General features: G+C 38.6%; 1 protein-coding gene across 1 annotated transcript in view; it reads left to right on the top strand.

Annotated features, from left to right (window-relative positions):
* LOC121508925 (A disintegrin and metalloproteinase with thrombospondin motifs 7) overlaps positions 1 to 15,327 on the top strand; it is a 135,224-nt gene extending 119,897 nt beyond the window's left edge. The window contains exon 24 of the mRNA XM_041786076.1: positions 11,142 to 15,327. Coding sequence (XP_041642010.1) covers positions 11,142 to 11,287 — 146 coding nt within the window. The 3' untranslated portion in view covers positions 11,288 to 15,327. The remainder of the gene's footprint in view (positions 1 to 11,141) is intronic.
* The last annotated feature ends 1,744 nt before the right edge of the window (positions 15,328 to 17,071 follow it).

Below are 17,071 nucleotides of genomic sequence, written 5' to 3'. Positions count from 1 at the left end.
AGCTGTTTTCAGTTTTTATATTGGTCAAAACATTTAGTTTCAGGCACAAATGACATTCTGATTGAACCGACATCAATCTGGTCACTTGTTTATGTTCATGCCTGTTGAGCCATCAGTGCAACCTTAAAGCTCCACTGTCTCTCGCTAGCAGGTTAACTTTATAATTGAGTGATGTGTGCATGTAAATGATAGGTAAATGCAAATTTTTCTGAAGCATGGTTGCAGGAGGAGGTGTTGGAGCTGAGGCTGGAGCTGATACTTGTTTGCATTTTACAAGATTTTGCGCATAAAAAGTAGTTTTATTGTGAAGCTTTTGCCTGGTGTAATACTAACTCAGAGACTTTTAATGTCAGCATTGCTAGCATCTCAAAGTACGATGGGGAAAGCATGATTTGCATAATACATTAGCACATACTATCTTCTTTCCTTGACTATGTTGTCTCATTTTTAGCTTACCTTCTGCAGAAAGCATGCACATAATCTTCATCACCAATGTAACTGGTTAGAAATTGAAGATGCAGTGGGGTCTTAAAATATATTGAGAGTGTCTTGAAAGGGGTCTGAAAAAGAATGAAATTCAATGTCCAACCAGGGAAAGCAATCTTCCTTCAGTATGTGTCAATTTTGCACATTAAACCGGTAAAGGTAGTGTTATAGTAGTGTTACATATTTGAATACTACCTACTCAAACATTCAGGAGTTATGTGAGTGTATGGTGAGTTATATTTTACTGGAACTAAAATAGGCACTCAAAGGAATAAAGTCCTTCACCAACAATTTTGTAATGAGTCTGATATTATTCAAAACTGCAGCCTTTCAACAGTTCTTATTCAAAATAAACACAAGATATTTGTGTCTTGATTAAGGAAGAGGCGCTTAACCAGATTCATACAGGAACACTCTTGTCATACATTTAGTCATTTTATTGCAAAATGGATGAACGGTTTTACTTTGTGAAGAAGGCTGTGGTCAAAAGATGCTACCTGGTTAAATCAAGCAGCATGCTTTGACTTTTCAGGGAGTGCATAGCTAGAAAACCCCATATGAGATGCATTTATGACAATGAATACCGAGAAAGCTGATACTACCCATTCTTGCCCATGGCCCCTAAACAAAACTGTTCTTTGTGCTAACTTACACACTAATGGCAAAGAGAAGACAAGAGAAAATAGAAAAACTTCTTAAGAGAGAGCCTAGAAACAGGGAAATGGAGGAAGCAGAGCCTTAATGAGGTGTTCTGATTTGAGCTTGTAGTTATATGAATAATTTAGTAATTAATAACTGAAGGATGAAGCCCATAAAACTCATCTATTTACAAAGATACTGACGCTATAACTGCTGAATAACAAAAGAAGAATAGGTCTTGGTGATATAGTGCCTGTTCCTTGGTGCAAAAACAAGGTCAAGTGGAACTAATGGTTGAGAATCTGGTTTGCTGTCACTTGGATCAAACAGCATTCTTAATGCAGGTCTGCTATGTGAATAAAAATGTAAATGTTATTTAGATATATGATTGAATGCATTAGTATAAGAGCCTGGTTCTTCTTCTGTAACACAGCCTTCGTGTCAAATCACTTGTCTACCATTTTATGAGCGGATATTAAAGCAGAGTCCTTTACATGTGATGCAGTAAAATAGAGTGCAGGCCGTTAATGGGATGTAGATCAGGAACATCTCATAAGGGTTCCAGTAGAAGAGATCATATGCATATAAAGTGATGGAGCCAAAGATCATTTACACCACTGCACACAGAAAGTTTTGTACAATCCAACATTCATGAAACATATAGTTTTTTAATACCTTAGTGCAGGCATTAGCCGGGAACTGGAAGCAGTGCTCTTTCTGTTTGTCCATCTGTACATCCCTCCAAGCCACTGATGAGCACAAAATCTCAACACAGCTTAATAGGATTTTCTTTAAACTTTAAACAAGTGTCCACTTTGACTCAAGGATGAACTGGTCAGATTTTGAAGGTCCTAAGTCAATCTTAAAGGCTAATGTTCATCCCTTGCCTTTGAATGAGATATCACATGTGCTTGTGGGATTTTCTCCAGACTTGCACAAATTTTCACTCTGACTCAAGAATGAACTGAATATACATTTTTGGAGGTCCAAAGTCTAGGTCAAAAACCACACCAGCCCTTCTTCTGAACTTTACACTATGCTTGTAGACCTTGCAGAGACATTTAACCTTCATGCTGCTGCGCTAGTTTCTTAATGTTTATATTTTTAAGAGTCTTTGGTTAAAAATAGTTATTAAATTTACATATATTTTATTTTATAAATACTCATATCAAAGGAAGATTTATGAGATCTAAGTTAGTGACATTTCATATGATCTTGTGCCAGATTACTGCCCTACCCCCTCTGCAACAAAATACATACAGGACTGATTAGTGGCTGAAATGAAACTTCTGCATTTATGCTTCTCCCCAGCCTAACAAGCAAAACCTGCTTCAAATACCAGCCCACTAAAAGTAGGAAAGTCATGTAGTGACACAAGACATGTGTAACGGACACGTGTGTCACGGCGTGAGACTGAGAGTATTCTGTGTGAGCTGCAGGTTATCAACATCGCACCAGGATGGCACGATTGGTTATCAGCAGGAGGATAATGTGAAGGTAGAGTGAGTTCATCTTTCACATGTAATGTGCATGTGCTGAATAATAGAATACAGTCCTGGGAAAAAGAAGCCAAATGATTTAATTTTCTGTGACATTCATCCATTTAGATTAGTCATTTAAGCTCCCCTCAGTGTTAATGCAGGGACACAAACCTCTTTTACAGCTCCTGAGCCACTGGATAATGTTTAATTTGACTTTTAGGTTCAATAAGGCTGAATAGCTGAGTGAAATACAAAGATAGAATTATGTGTTACTGTGTATTATTTTCAGAATAATCTATGCAAATCTCACTGCCTTGCATGGGTTGTTACGAAATTGCATCTAACATCCAATTTAATTGCATTCAAGATTATGGTAGCAGTTTTAAGTGATTAGATGAATTAATGAGATTAAGATCCAAAAGATCCCACTTTATTCACATTTTGTGGAACACAAATTTATCTCTGATTTAAACTCATCTTTATCAAAACTCATTGTATTGTAAAGGCAGAGTGGTTTCTGGACCACTGACGGCAGTACAAGTGGATTTTATAAAGCTCATAACAGAGCGTACAGTTATGGTCTTCTTTCAGAGTGAATGCCGTGTGGGAACAGCAAAATTGTGTATAGATAGAGGTCTAGTGGACCAACGACCTGAATTCAGTCTGAGGGTCCCTAAAGATTCCCACAGCTTTCCCACAGCACAGTGTGCTCCATATGGGCATGTAGGTGTTCAGGACTTCTTTTAAGAAGAGGTTAGGTGATCGACAGTGGGTTGAGTTTGGTTCAAGAATGCATGTCAAAGTCGAAGCCAACTTCTCATATTGTGTGAGTTCATTTATGGAATATTTTTCAAACTGTAAAAGCAGATACTTGGAACCATTTCTCAGAAAACATGGGGAAATATACAGAACACCATTTCTGGCTTTATAAAACACTGCACTTAGACAAACATCATCGACACAATAACACTGTCAATTGATTTCCAATGTTGCATTCTGTTGTAATCCATGATACTTGAATCTAAACATCAGTGATGAAAGAGAAAACTACTACATATTTTAAAAATAATTCTAATATTTTTTTTACCAGAATGTTAGGTACATAACTGTAGTAATTGGAAGTTACAGGTAACCTTGCAAAGCGGATGGATTTCCCATAGTCCATCTCTGTCATCAGGCAAATCCATCTTGTAAAGCTCCGATCCACAATGTTTTTTGCCTAAAACAGTTCTAACTGGCTGCAACTGTCGATTCTTTTTGTAGTCGAGTATTCTATCGATTCTTCTAACGCTTAATCGAGTAAGAAAAATTTTACTTTGCCTCGTTCGAGAGCATGTTTCTAGACAAACAAGACAAGAACATGGGTCTCTAAAATTAACCACAATTTGCTTATTTAAAATTGCCATTATTGCACATGACACAGGTTTCTAACAAAAGTGTATTTTAAAATTAGCATTTTGGTCCTAACAACATAAAACTTGATTTGGAATTCAAAAGGAAGATAAATAGTTGAATAGAATATTGCCATAAGTCGTTTTGGAGATCCTCTACCTGGAAAGTTTGAGCGCTAACACTTTATTTCTTATATATGTCATCAAGTTATGTTTATTTTTTAAGGGCACCTATTTCATGAAAATTATTTTAACATACGGTACTTTGTGCATAAATTAAATATTTCACATTCTAGTAATAAACCAAGCTCCATCATTCACACAGTGGTCTAATGATCCCTGAAAGCTGTTATCTTACATTTCAGGAATGGAATTTATTTTTCAAAGAGCATTCCCTCTTAATTTTTTTACCACATTTTTGATAGTGAGTTAATCCACAATAAAAATATGGATTTTTAAAACCATCCCCTGACATAGAGGGCATAGTTTTAAGGTGTAAAGCTGCTCCTATGACCTGTTGAATCCTGACTGTATGATTTTGAACTCTGACCTCTTTGATTTTAGCTTCAACATTGTTATTTTTTAGAATCAGCTGAACAAATATCGATCTTGATATGTTTTTCTGATCATGCTTCATGCTTTATTCATCCTCACAGGTCACATATGAGATGTTGCCTGTTGTGGTCACGCAGAGGTTTGTTTGGGTCAGGGTGGTCATTTTAAATCAATATTTGATAAGGATCATTCAGCAGCCCTTCGATATTTCTGTTTTCAACATGTTTGATTTTTGCATCTGGCTTTAATGATGCTGGTATTCACACAATTGAACAGCTTCCTCCACAGAGAGTATTTGAATGTGAGAGGCGCGTTTCAGACGCTTATTCAATAATACCCAATCATAGGCTGTGTGATCTCTGATGGTGAAAAGAAAATCATATTGGAGGGCCTATTGCCCTACTTCTGTTGTTTACGGTTGTATATGTAGGTCAGGCTGCTGAATGCTTTAAATAAAGCAGCTGGAGATGTATGAAAGATCTTTAGCACACAGAGGATGTTGTGAATTTAGTTGCAGCTATGACATTTGAACCTGATGTCATGGAGTTTCTCAGAAAATCTGCACACTGGAGTTTCTGAATAGAAGTTTATACTATAGAAGTAGTGCAGCACAAGGAGACCGTGATGAATGGTGAATTCATGGCAGACTGATTCCAGGTTTTTGTCTCTCTAGATACTTCAGTAGAATTTAATGTATCACCTACAAGTTCTTAAGGTGACATGTGAACAGTGCACATTAATGAATATGCACCAGTATCATTAGCACAATGCCGAAGACATTACTGGTGCTAATACATTTTTATGCACAGGTTTGTAAAAGTAGATAACACCAGCTGTGAGTGTGCTCTCTGCTTAGATGACATTGCAAAGTCCTGTCCTGTGTTTTCATAAACTAGGCCATAGTCCACTGACAAACACGATTTGTGATTTTGCAGGAGTAACCACTGCACTGGTTTTTAACTGGCGGCTATGTAACAACACTCATGGCACTCTCTATAAATCATAAACGCGATACAGTGCTCTTAAATGCATGCTTTTGAATTAATGTTATGGGACTTTTACTGGACTTTTGCAGATGGCCTGAAATGGACACTCAATGAACTACATCTTCCTTTTCACCCCTGGAGATTCAGCTTATCTGCAATTCCCAACAGTACATGAAGTAGTGATGGAAAGGTGGCTTGTGCTGTGAATGGTCATGATACTCAGATTATGAATTTAAATGATTTTTTTTAACCCTCTGACCTTTGCTCAAACATTCAGGTCTCAGTGTGAATGTGTGCATAATGACCAAAAATCTTTAAAAACTAGATTAGCCTTCATTTATCTAAACGTTGACAGGAACAGAATTTGGCTGTTATTAAGATTTCATTAAATAATAAAACATGTAAACTTGAGTGAATACTCAACACCATTAGCTCCTGCTTAAATATGTGCAGCTTGTGTACAGAATAAAACATCGCTGTAAAGCTTAATTTGGTTTCATAACTGGCCTGCCAAGTTTGTAGACACAGAAATACCAGAACCTCAAGGTCTGTGGGTCACTGCAAACCAACTGGTGTTATGCTGGATTCCTTTTTGATTTGTCAAAGGCATTAGTCACTCTAGACCTGTGGTTCTCAATGTTGGGGCCCCCTTTGGAGTCATGAGACACTAAGAGGGGGTCCCCAGATGCCTTAAAAAAACTAAGAATATTTTTTTTAAAGATTTTAAATTATATATTTGAAATATATATGTTATGTATTTTTTAAAATAATTTATATTTTACCGCAGATTTGGCTTGGCCCCTGACAAACCCAGAGAATGGGCTAGCCAGCTGTGATTTTTTTGATATCACTGCTTTTGTAGTTGCATTGGTGCTAGCATCCTGGCTTAGTTACTTCATTTTGGGGCTGAAAAGTGATATATTTGTTGAAATTATTTGCTTGTGCCACTTTTTAACCCCTTTTCCTGCCCAATTATGCCACTATTGTTTGCTACTTTTTATCAATTTTGCACAATTTGTGTGCATTTTTGCCTCTTTTTACCCATTTTTTGCCACTTAACACCAATTTTGTCTCATTTTAACCCTTTTTCATCTCCTTTTCCCACCAATTTTTGCCACTTTTAACAAAGGTTGTCACTCTAAACCAATTTCTCGCACTCCTTAATCCCATAACACCACCTTTTCTGCTCTCTTTTTCTCTTCCACTTTCAAGCCATTTTTCTCACTTTCAAAACCATTTCGCCACTTTATCTGCCCTTTTTGGCCACCTCTCAACCAGTTCTTGCATTTTTTTATTATTTTTGCCTCTGTTAACTCTATATTGCCACTATTAACCAATTTTCACCACTTTTTATGCCCAATTCTAAACAAATTTCAGAGTTTGTTATGCCCATTTTTGCCAGTTTAATCAATTTCTGCCAGTTTCTGCCTATTTTTCTGCATCAGTTACCCCATTTATGCCCATTTAAATCAGTATTTCCCACTTTTATATCCAGTCTCACCACCTTTTCCACCCATTTTTGCCATTTTAACTCATGTCAGCTATTTTCACTCCATGTCACCACATTTTATGCCCATTTCTGCCCCTTCTAAGCCAATATTGCCACTGTTAACCCTTTTTGTACCACTTTTTCTGCCCATTTTTGCCGCTTTTCCCCTATTTCACCATGCTTATCTAGTTTATCCCACTTTTAATCCATTTCAACTACTTTTAACATCCAATTTCATTACTTATTTTTCCAATTTTTCCATCCCTAACCCATTTTAATTCTGCTTTTAAGAAAAGGGATTTACATATTTAAGATGGCTTTAGGATGTTGCTTTAATAATCGGTTATTATTCATGTAAAAACATTCAGCATGGATAAAACAGCTTAACTTTACAATGGACCAAGACTTTGCAGACTTCATGGGCCAGTTTGACAGGGCCACAGAAAGTTCTCCCCTTTATCCCCCCTTCGTGATGGCCTCTTCTGCTCATGACTATTCTTGAATGTGCATGGTTGTGTTCAGCCATCTTCAGGTAGAGAACCCCTACTGTAGACAACAGTTTGTTGACAAATGTCCTCTGTCAGATTAGCATCTCTAAACAAGCAGCATTACTCTCCACTTATGTTAACAATCTTTGTGAGAACTTGTCAATTGCCTCTTATCATTTTTATGCAGATGATACCATTTTTTATTGCCCCTTTTATTGTCAGTTACACAGGCATTTGAGTTTTTACAGTGTGCTTTCAATGCTGTTCATTCTCCTCTGCAGAAACTCAAATTGGTTCTAGATGCAGATAAAACCAAACTCGTGGTATTTTCTAATACAAGTGAAGTTACGTTGAATATCTCTTCAATCTTTGCTACTCAAGATAGACCCATTGAGCTTGGCGCTAACTATAAATATCTGGGTTTTCTTATTGATCATGAGCTTTTATCAAAGAACACATTGACAGTTAGGTCTCCTAAGGCTGAAGCTGGGCTTCTGTTATAGAAACAAACCCTGCTTCTCTCTCAAGGCTCGTAAACCTCTTGTATTGTAGACCTCTCTACCTTTGCTTGATTATGGTGATGTACTGTTTCTGAGTGCTTCAGCTAAAGGTCTACAGCCTCTGAATACTGTTTATCACTGTGCCTTGCAGTGTGTCACTTGTTGAAGTCACCGAACTCATCACTGTGAACTGTGTATCAGAGCTGAGTGTTTACAGGTACATTCAGTGGCTGACTCTGATCTACAAGGCTCTTCTTGGCTTAGTTCCTCATTATTTATCTGCTCTTCTCCAGATAACTAAAAGCCAGTGTGCCTTGTCTTCTAGAACATTCTCTATCTGCTGGTTCTTGGTGTAAAGACTGAACTGGTAAAAAGAGCGCTCAGTTTTGCCACATACTCTGCATGAACACTCTCCAGACTGATGTGAAACTGTCAGAACTCATTTAGCTTGAAGCTTTATTGCATCTTAAATCAATGATCATCAACTGGCGGCCCGAGGGCCACATCAACCCCCAACATCTTCCCAACAAGCCCCCAGAACATTATCAAATTCAGGGAAAAAATATGTGCATGTATGTCAGGTGTCTTTTTCAATCCCTACAGCTATTAAAACCCTATAAAAAAATATGATTGAAAAAAATGCCAAGATTGGTTTAATATTTGATCCATTTTACAAAAATGTACCTGGTAGCCATTATTGCTAAATAAGATGCATGATAAAAAAATACTTATCCATTCATTCTTGATTAAAACTATGGTTTTCTTTCAAATTCAGGTGTTTTCCTCTAGGTATCAAAACTAAAACCTGTGTCTTGCATGTTTTTTCACCAATAAGGACACAGCACATTAGCAGAACATTAACCTTGCAAAGCAGATGGAGTCGCCCGTTTCCTTGTTTTTCACTGGTGAATCCATCTTGCAAAGCTCCCGTCCAAACTGTCTGGGCCCGTTTAGAAAGTGACAGGACAAATCGGTGACGAGGGGCAGTACCTTCAGGTGCAGCAGAGTCGTGAAGTAAACAAGCAGCAGCTAGAGCTGGTGCAGTTATGGAGGAAGAGATTAGCGTGGATGCTGCTAAAGCGTTTTATCAGAACTTGAAGACATTTCTTTGTTAAAAGAAGAACAAAGAACAGCAGTGAGTTGTTTTCTTTTCAAAAGCGGCAAAAGTTGAGTACTTACATGTCTATAGTCGCCATGTTTCACATTATTCCTCAGTAGCTGCGCATGCACAGCTTGATAGCGGCTGTTTTGTTGCTCTGATTGGCCCGTAGAGATGTGACAGACAGAACGTTCATCCAATCACACTACGAGTTTTTTTCAAAGCCTCTGCCTTTTCTTAGACACTTCCTATTGAAGCTTTCCCAGATGGATGTGTGAAACACATCCATCTGATGTGTCAGGTTAGCAGAACATAATAGTCCCTGAAAAATCCAGCCGAAATATCTCAGTGGCCCCCTTGTGGCTGGCTATGGAAAATGGACTGATCTCATTTTTAAAGGCATACATTTGAAAGAAAATGAAATTACTTTCTAAAAGATATGTTAATATGTCTCTTTATTATAGTATATTTGAAAGCCTGGCTCCCAAAGCGTACCATAAAGAAAAAAAATGGCCCTTGTTCAAATGTCGTTGATGACCTCTGTCTTAAATGATCAACAAAGCAAGACCATTGTACAGCGCCTGTGTACTTGAATTGTTATTGTGACCTTTATTATGATGTATGCTGCTGACCTCTTGGTCAAGTCACCCTTGTGAAAGAGGTTTTGACTCAACAGGTATTCATCTGGTTAAATAAAGTTTAAATAGAAATAAATTACATAAAACATTCTGAAGAAGCAGATTGAGAGTCATGGCAGAAAATGGAAAATAGAAGCTCTTAAAGGATAGATCCCATGTATGCTGTTGCCATGGAAATCTATTTACCAACCAGCCTAGATTATACTCTATTCCTCTAACATAACTGTTCCTCTTTTATTTCAGTACCTTTCAGGATCCCCTTTAAGGCAACATTTAGCCTTCATCAGCCATCTGCAGTCTGCTCTAACCTCCTGATTTCCATACTAAAGCATTTAAAGATCATTTAAACTGATGATTATAACTTCACACTTTAACTGTGTACTGATGTGCAAACCTTAAACTTTAGTAGAATAACTTGAGGCTCAGTCTATGCAGATTTGCTCAGAAAGATTTGGAATTGGAACATTTCTGCAACACTGAGGCACTAAAAATCTCTCAGCAGTGCATTCTGGGGGAAGGTTTTTCCTGACCTGTATTACTTAAACTGTCTGCTGAAGCCATCAGCCATTTCCTCCACCTCGTTCAAATTCATCACCTGAACAGAGTTCCAGCAGGAAACTGGAGGCTGTGTTTTTCTTTCTTTTTTTTAAGTGTAACCTCTTTCTCCACACTAGTCTGTGGAGGAATTTTCAGGATAGATTGTTAAAATAACATGGTTCCTGGATGGCCTGGTTTCTGCTCTTAAATGAGAAAACAAAATGTGAAATGAAACAACAATATCAGACTCTGAATAAGGGAGGGTTTGATGAAGTGTCATGGTTTGATACCAGCTCCTGCTGTGACGGCTGACTGGTCTGGATTTTCAGTTGCATGCTTCTAACGTAGCTATCGAAGCAGAAAGCCCATATGTTTGCTTTGGCTGACCGACACAAACAGTGGACACAGACACATTTATTTTGTGTTAGGCTGCCATAGCTGGTTGCACCCTAATTCATCAGATATTAGATGAAATGTCTCATTTTCTTGTCATTCTGTACCATGACCAAGCTGAACCAGCTGTCTGAGGTAAACAAAGAGTTTTTATCCACGCTTGAATTATTTTTATAGGAATGTCATCAAAGATGAGCTAGAAGTAGGCATGCCACAATATTTAAATCTGCTTATTTATCTTACTGCAGACACTAAGAAGCCAGCAACCAGGACTAAACAATTACAGCTCATAGAAGCAATTATGAGACTGAAAAGTAAACTGTATTTCATATCTATCACTCTGACAGACAATCAGTCCTCTTAATAAGGTGAGGTTTAATCTGTGTAGGGCATTGTGTGTTTTAAAAGAGGAATAACTCTTTAATCTGACCTCTGTCTCTTTCTCTGTCACCCTTACAGAAGCAATTTGTCTTCGTGATCGGCTGACCCTTCGTTTCTGTCAGACTCTCCGCTGGCTCGGCCGGTGCCACCTCTCCAACGTCCGAGCACAGTGCTGCAAATCCTGCAGCCAACGTTCCCGCTCCATCAGTGCGTCTCAACGCTGAGGTGCAACAAGGATACTACTCACAGGAACACTGATTACACCACTGGGGGATGGAAAGTAAACCTCTGATACAATTTTCATCAACACTACAGACTGAAAGTGAATCATTTCACTGCAAAACTCACCTGGTGAACTCTAGCACAAGGATGACGTGAGCTGTAAATGTAAGAAAGTATAACCACTCTCAGCACCATGAAGATGTAAATAATGTTGAACTTTTTATATGACACATTTGACAAAGAGGACATTTTACTTATCAAGATGTCTTTGTAACAGATGCAGTGCTGCTTAACAGGGATATCCTCTTAATGCAGCTTAATAAGGCGTTATAACACATGTAGATAGACCACCTATTAACCTTATGTTGGTACAATGCTTCATTTTTAATGACAGCAGCAGAATCAAAACATGTACAACAAACAGAAAAAAAGATCTGATGTGGTTTTACAGACAGTTTGGTACAAGTGAAACTGAGCAAAACCAATGCTTCGTCTGACTGTTTGCTAAGCTCCCCCCACCCCCCACATTCACACTTTTGCTTATTGTGCCAATTTTTGATTTATCAAGAAAAAAAAAGTTTTTGTAAATATGTGGAGAGGGTGAGAAGACATGCACCAAGCATGCACCAACATTGGGAATCACATCTATGACCAGTGTGTTGAGGACTGTAGCCTCATCATACAGGTGCCATTAAATTAGGCCATTTTTTTTTTTTTAAGATTCATTTTTGGCCTTTTTTAGATAGGACAGTGGATAGAGTCAGAAACAGGGAAGAGAGCAGGGAGAGACATGCAGGAAATAGTGCCACGGGCCGGATTCGAACCCGGGTCGCCTGCATACATGGTGCGCCTTAACCACTCGACTACCGGTGCGCCTAAATTAGACCATTTTAAAGGTTGTTTTTAATGTATGAAAATGTATGGCATCCACTAGAGAAAAATATATATCATATGTTTTCTTTATTAACAAGATAATCATTTTAATAATAATAATCTTTTTTATAGAGCACTTTGTAAAACATAGTGACACAGTGCTTCACAAGCAGCAGAAGCAACAAAGCAGATAAAATACCAGTAAAATCAGGCAAGCAGCAAAGTGGGAACAGTTAAGAAATCACATGTTAAACTCAAATAAAATCAGGTAAATAAAAGCAGTTAAAACTCAAGTTAAATCAGTAAAGGCTCTTTTGTAAAAGTGTCCTATATTGATGTTTAGCCTCCAGTAATTTCTGTTAAAGTTGCTCCTGTGGTTATTACAAGCTCAGAGAGATCCGCAGCATGGCTATACATGAATGTTTTATCTGCGTAGTTTAACAAGTTTTAAGTAAAAATGGGCCAAGAAAATATGTTGGCTTGACTGTACACTGTGTCAAAAATGTACAAAGCACATCATTTCTCCCCCCCAAAAAAACCCCTCTGTGTCACACAGTAATTTACAAGGCCTTTATGATTTTGTCTCCTTCCGCCGTGCACTTATAGCCTCTGATCAGCTGTGTGGGTCTGTAGGCCTCTACAGGAATAATAGCACCACTCCAAGTTTCTCCATCTCCTGGAGAAACACTGCAGTGTCCATATTTTTTCAAGAGAATGCAATACCTTTCTGTACTTTAAATATCCTTCACACTTGCCTTATATAATGGCCTTTACATCCTGTTTACTATAACAGTGAATTCCATATAGAGGATCATGGTATTCTTAGAAAAGATTAAAGTCTTTTGGCCTGAACACCTCCAGATTTTTATACATGGATCGTAAGTGTCTGATGTATTGTTGGGTTAGTGGAGGCTGCTACAGTTTGGCAGACATGCTAACATTGCTGTAGAGCAGGTTTTGGTTTTGGAAATGATATACAAAAATACAACTTGCAAACATTTTACATGCTGACACCTATAGCCACTGGTGGCAACTGCCCCCCTTGGTGCCCCAGTGTTGAAAAAAGTGCCATCTTGAAAGCCCATATGGTACATAAAGCATAACAAGTGCCCTCCCCTTTCCTGACCAAACTCGTGAAAAAAACTGTAGATGGCACATTGTCAGTAACAGCTGCTCAGTAGAGCAGTCATTCTTAATAATATAATAAAAAGGCCAACTGCTGTATGTGGTACTCATACAGCAGTTACATTTTGAGTGGGTCTGATTGTCACACATAATACAGAGAGAAACCCAAGGCTGCTCCAGCTGAAGTTGCCAGGTAATGGTTTCTCTTTTTTAAGATTTATTGGCTTTAATACCTTTTAGAGATGTTCCAATACCATTTTTACTTCCCAATGCAAGTTCTGATATCAGAGCGTTGGGTATCAGCCGTTACAGAGTATTGATCTGACGCTGGTGTAAACTTTCTAGACCAACTAGTACACTATTTTATCTCTACAGTGAACTCAGAACATGACTCAGCAATGAACTCCTCAAAAGAGTTTGTAGATGTTATTTCAGTCAATTATTTCTCCCCTTTAATAACACAAATTGGTGTTTTATTATTTATCATTGGAAAGCTTATTTAGTCCCCTTGAAAATGATGTATGACTTGTAAGGATGGTGTATTTGTGGAATGAGCAACACAGCTGAATGTGTGGGCAGCACCCTCAAAAAATCGGCCAAAATCCCCTGCGATAGTCTCCAGTTGGTATTCACTCTTGTTTTTAACATCATCTTATGTTAGGCACATTTTTTGGGGGTGCTACCCACACATTTAACTCTGTCACTCATTCAACAAATCTACAATCCTTACAAGTTATTTCACTGTAAAGTTGACTAATCAGGCTTTCCAACAATATAAAATGCAACACCAATTGGTATTATTTCAGGTGAGAAATAATTGACTGAAATAATGTTTCCAAACTTTTTTGAGGAGTTTTGAATAGTAATGTGCAGCCTTTTAGTGACTCTTAAAGTTGCTTTACCTGCTAAATGTTGTGAGTTTTACTGCTAAATATTACAATAACAATGATGCAGAGGGCGACATCACAGGCTCTCTGTCTCTCTTTCTCTCTATTATGTGTTCTTTAGGCCATCTCCATAATGATTTACGTGTTTGGACAGGACAGCCTGCCATTTGTTGACAACCCCTCACAAAGCATTCTGGGAAAATATTTGATCTACTGGTGTGAGTTTAATCTTTAAAGTCCCCAAAGAGTCACCAAAGTTTCAGGCTCACCAGAAATGCTTCTGTAGAGGCTACGAAGGCATGGATAGCATCATTGGAGTGGTGCTACATCTTTACCTTTTATAGTTTAAAAGTTATTTAACTTTAATAACCTGTGTAACTTCTTGTCATATATGACAGTACCAATGTCAGATCCGTGCATAAATATGTGTACTTGCCGATGCCAATACCCACATTTTAAGCAGTATCAGACGTAGTTTCAGTAATGGTATCATAATCAGAACAAAGCTATTACCTTTATCATGACAGGACAGAGGATAGAGTCAAAAACTGGGGACAGAGAGTGGGAATGGTGAGGGGCCAGAGGGCCAATCTGCACCTGGGCCACTTGGGCAACAGCTTTGATACATGAGGCGCACACCTGTGTCCTAAGCTGTGATTGGACTGTCACGTCTTAGGGGCAGGGTTTAGCAAACAGTCTGTTGCTGGTTTTAACATCAGCAGCTTAACAAAAGCTTTTTCAAGTATTTGTAGCAGAATTGTTGTGTCAGGTCCCTCTTTGTTTTTACTACATTCATGTTTGTCATGTGTGTACTAAACACAGAGCAGCAGGAAAATACTTGGTGCTAAAAGCCGCACAGGCTCCGAACATTTCAGGTCAGGTATTGGCAGGCCCAGTGCCTCGTTTACTTAAATATTGGGTAATTTGATGTCTTTGTGTTACTAAAAACTTGATTCAGAGCATTTTGTTAACGTTGGACTAGCAGACTTTTGTGACATGTTTAAAAATGGAGGGAAACATTTGAAAAATGTAAAAAAAAAAAACATTAGGTTTTGTATCGTGCATTATGAAATTAAGCATCAGTTGTGTTTTATACTTTTGCAACTGGAGTTGTTAGTTGCCGTAATCTTGTTTTTGATAAACTGAATTTTTACTGACATCATGGTTTCTATTTTCTCTTCCTTCCTTTATCAGAAGAACACTGAACCATTAGGAGCTGACAAAGATGTACAAGGCTTTTCAGGGTCTCTAGCAGAAACTAAATAGCATCCTGAAATTCATCAGTTCTTTGTGAAAAGATAAAAAAAAGTCACTATTCAGCTTTTATATGGCCACTGAAAAAACATACCGTTCAGTTTACAGAAGCACCCATGAAAACATTTTGAGTCTTCTCTGCAGCTTTCATAGGGCTTCTCTTGGCTTGAGGACTGGATCATTATCAGGTAGCTGGACCTGAGATTTATACATTTACAAGATTTTTAAAATATATTCAACCTTTATTAAACAGGCTGTCTGTAGAGATAAAGATCTTTTTCAAGGGAGATACAGCCAAGGCAACACAGCAAATACAGTGAGAATATTTTTAGAAAAGCAAACACCAGTGAAGTTTGGCAGTTAAATGGACTTTTAACTGAACCTGACATGCCAGATAGACTGCTTTACATTTACATTACACGGGATATGTTGAACATCCATCTGGGAATTGGCAGAAGTCGGTGGTGTTTGGGAAGGGCAGAACCTTTCACAGAAACTCTGGTGGTGATAAGATGAATGTCCTGTAAGTCCTCTTCATTGAAGAGCAATCAGAGCAACATACCATGTGACGTATGTACTGCCTCCAAGGCATAAACCACGTAATGTGAACTCAACAGTCAGCTGTCGCCATGTAAGTACAGTTTTTTTCCTATCAGTAGAGCCAGTTGTTAAAATAAATCTTGCCAGGTGGGAAAAGTGTGCCAAGAAAAGCTTCCCCTGTGGCTCTTTGTTCTTCTATTAATAAATAAGTTTTGTCAAGTACTGATCAATCTGCCGCCATAGCTGAATCTATGCTAATCTCTCCACCAGCCACCATGTTTACCAGCTTGCTGTACAACCAAACCACCCCCTTATCTTCCACCTTTCTCCTCAGATGATGCCCACTGGTCTGTTTATTTTTCAACCTGGATATGGAATGTGTATTCTGCTGCACTGAAGGTTTCTAAGAGCACACTGGCCTCCATAATTCTCAGATAGAAGTAGTTTGGCACAACCAGGATTCTTCCAAGAGCTGCCCAGCCAAACTGGAAATAAGGGCAGAAGGGCCTTAGAAAGAGAGGGGACCAAGAACCTGATGGTCAGTCTGACTGAGATCCAGGGATCCTGTGTGGAGATGGGACAAAGCTCCAGAAGGACAACCATCTCTCTCGCCCTCCTGCAATGTGGGCTTCATGGCAGGGTGGCTAGATTGAAGCCTCACCTCAGTGCAAAACACTCAAAAGCCTGCTTGGAGTTTGCAAAAAATCCACTGAAGGACACTCAGACTGAGAGAGACAAGATTCTCTCAGCTGGTGAAACCAAGACTGAACTGTTTGGCCTAAATTCTGAACATTATGTCTGGAGGAAACCATGCACTGCTCATTACCAGCCCAGTACCATCCCAGTAGTGAAGCATGGTGGTGGCAGCATCATGCTGTGGGGGTGTTTTTCAGCAGCAGGGACCGGGGGACCTGGGCTGAAGGTATGACTTCCAGCATGACAGTGGCCTTAATCACACAGCCAACGGTTTCCATCCAACCTGACTGAGCTTGAGAGGATTTGCAATGAAGAATGGCAGAAAATCCCCCAGTCCAGGTGTGCAAAGCTTGTTGCATCATATTCAAAAAGACTGGAGACTGTGACTGTTCCAAAGATGCTTCAACTAAG

The sequence above is a fragment of the Cheilinus undulatus genome, linkage group 1 (assembly GCF_018320785.1).
Source record: "Cheilinus undulatus linkage group 1, ASM1832078v1, whole genome shotgun sequence".
Lineage (NCBI taxonomy): Eukaryota > Metazoa > Chordata > Actinopteri > Labriformes > Labridae > Cheilinus > Cheilinus undulatus.
Note: the sequence above shows the minus strand (reverse complement) of the source record. Positions and strands in the feature narration are given on the sequence as shown.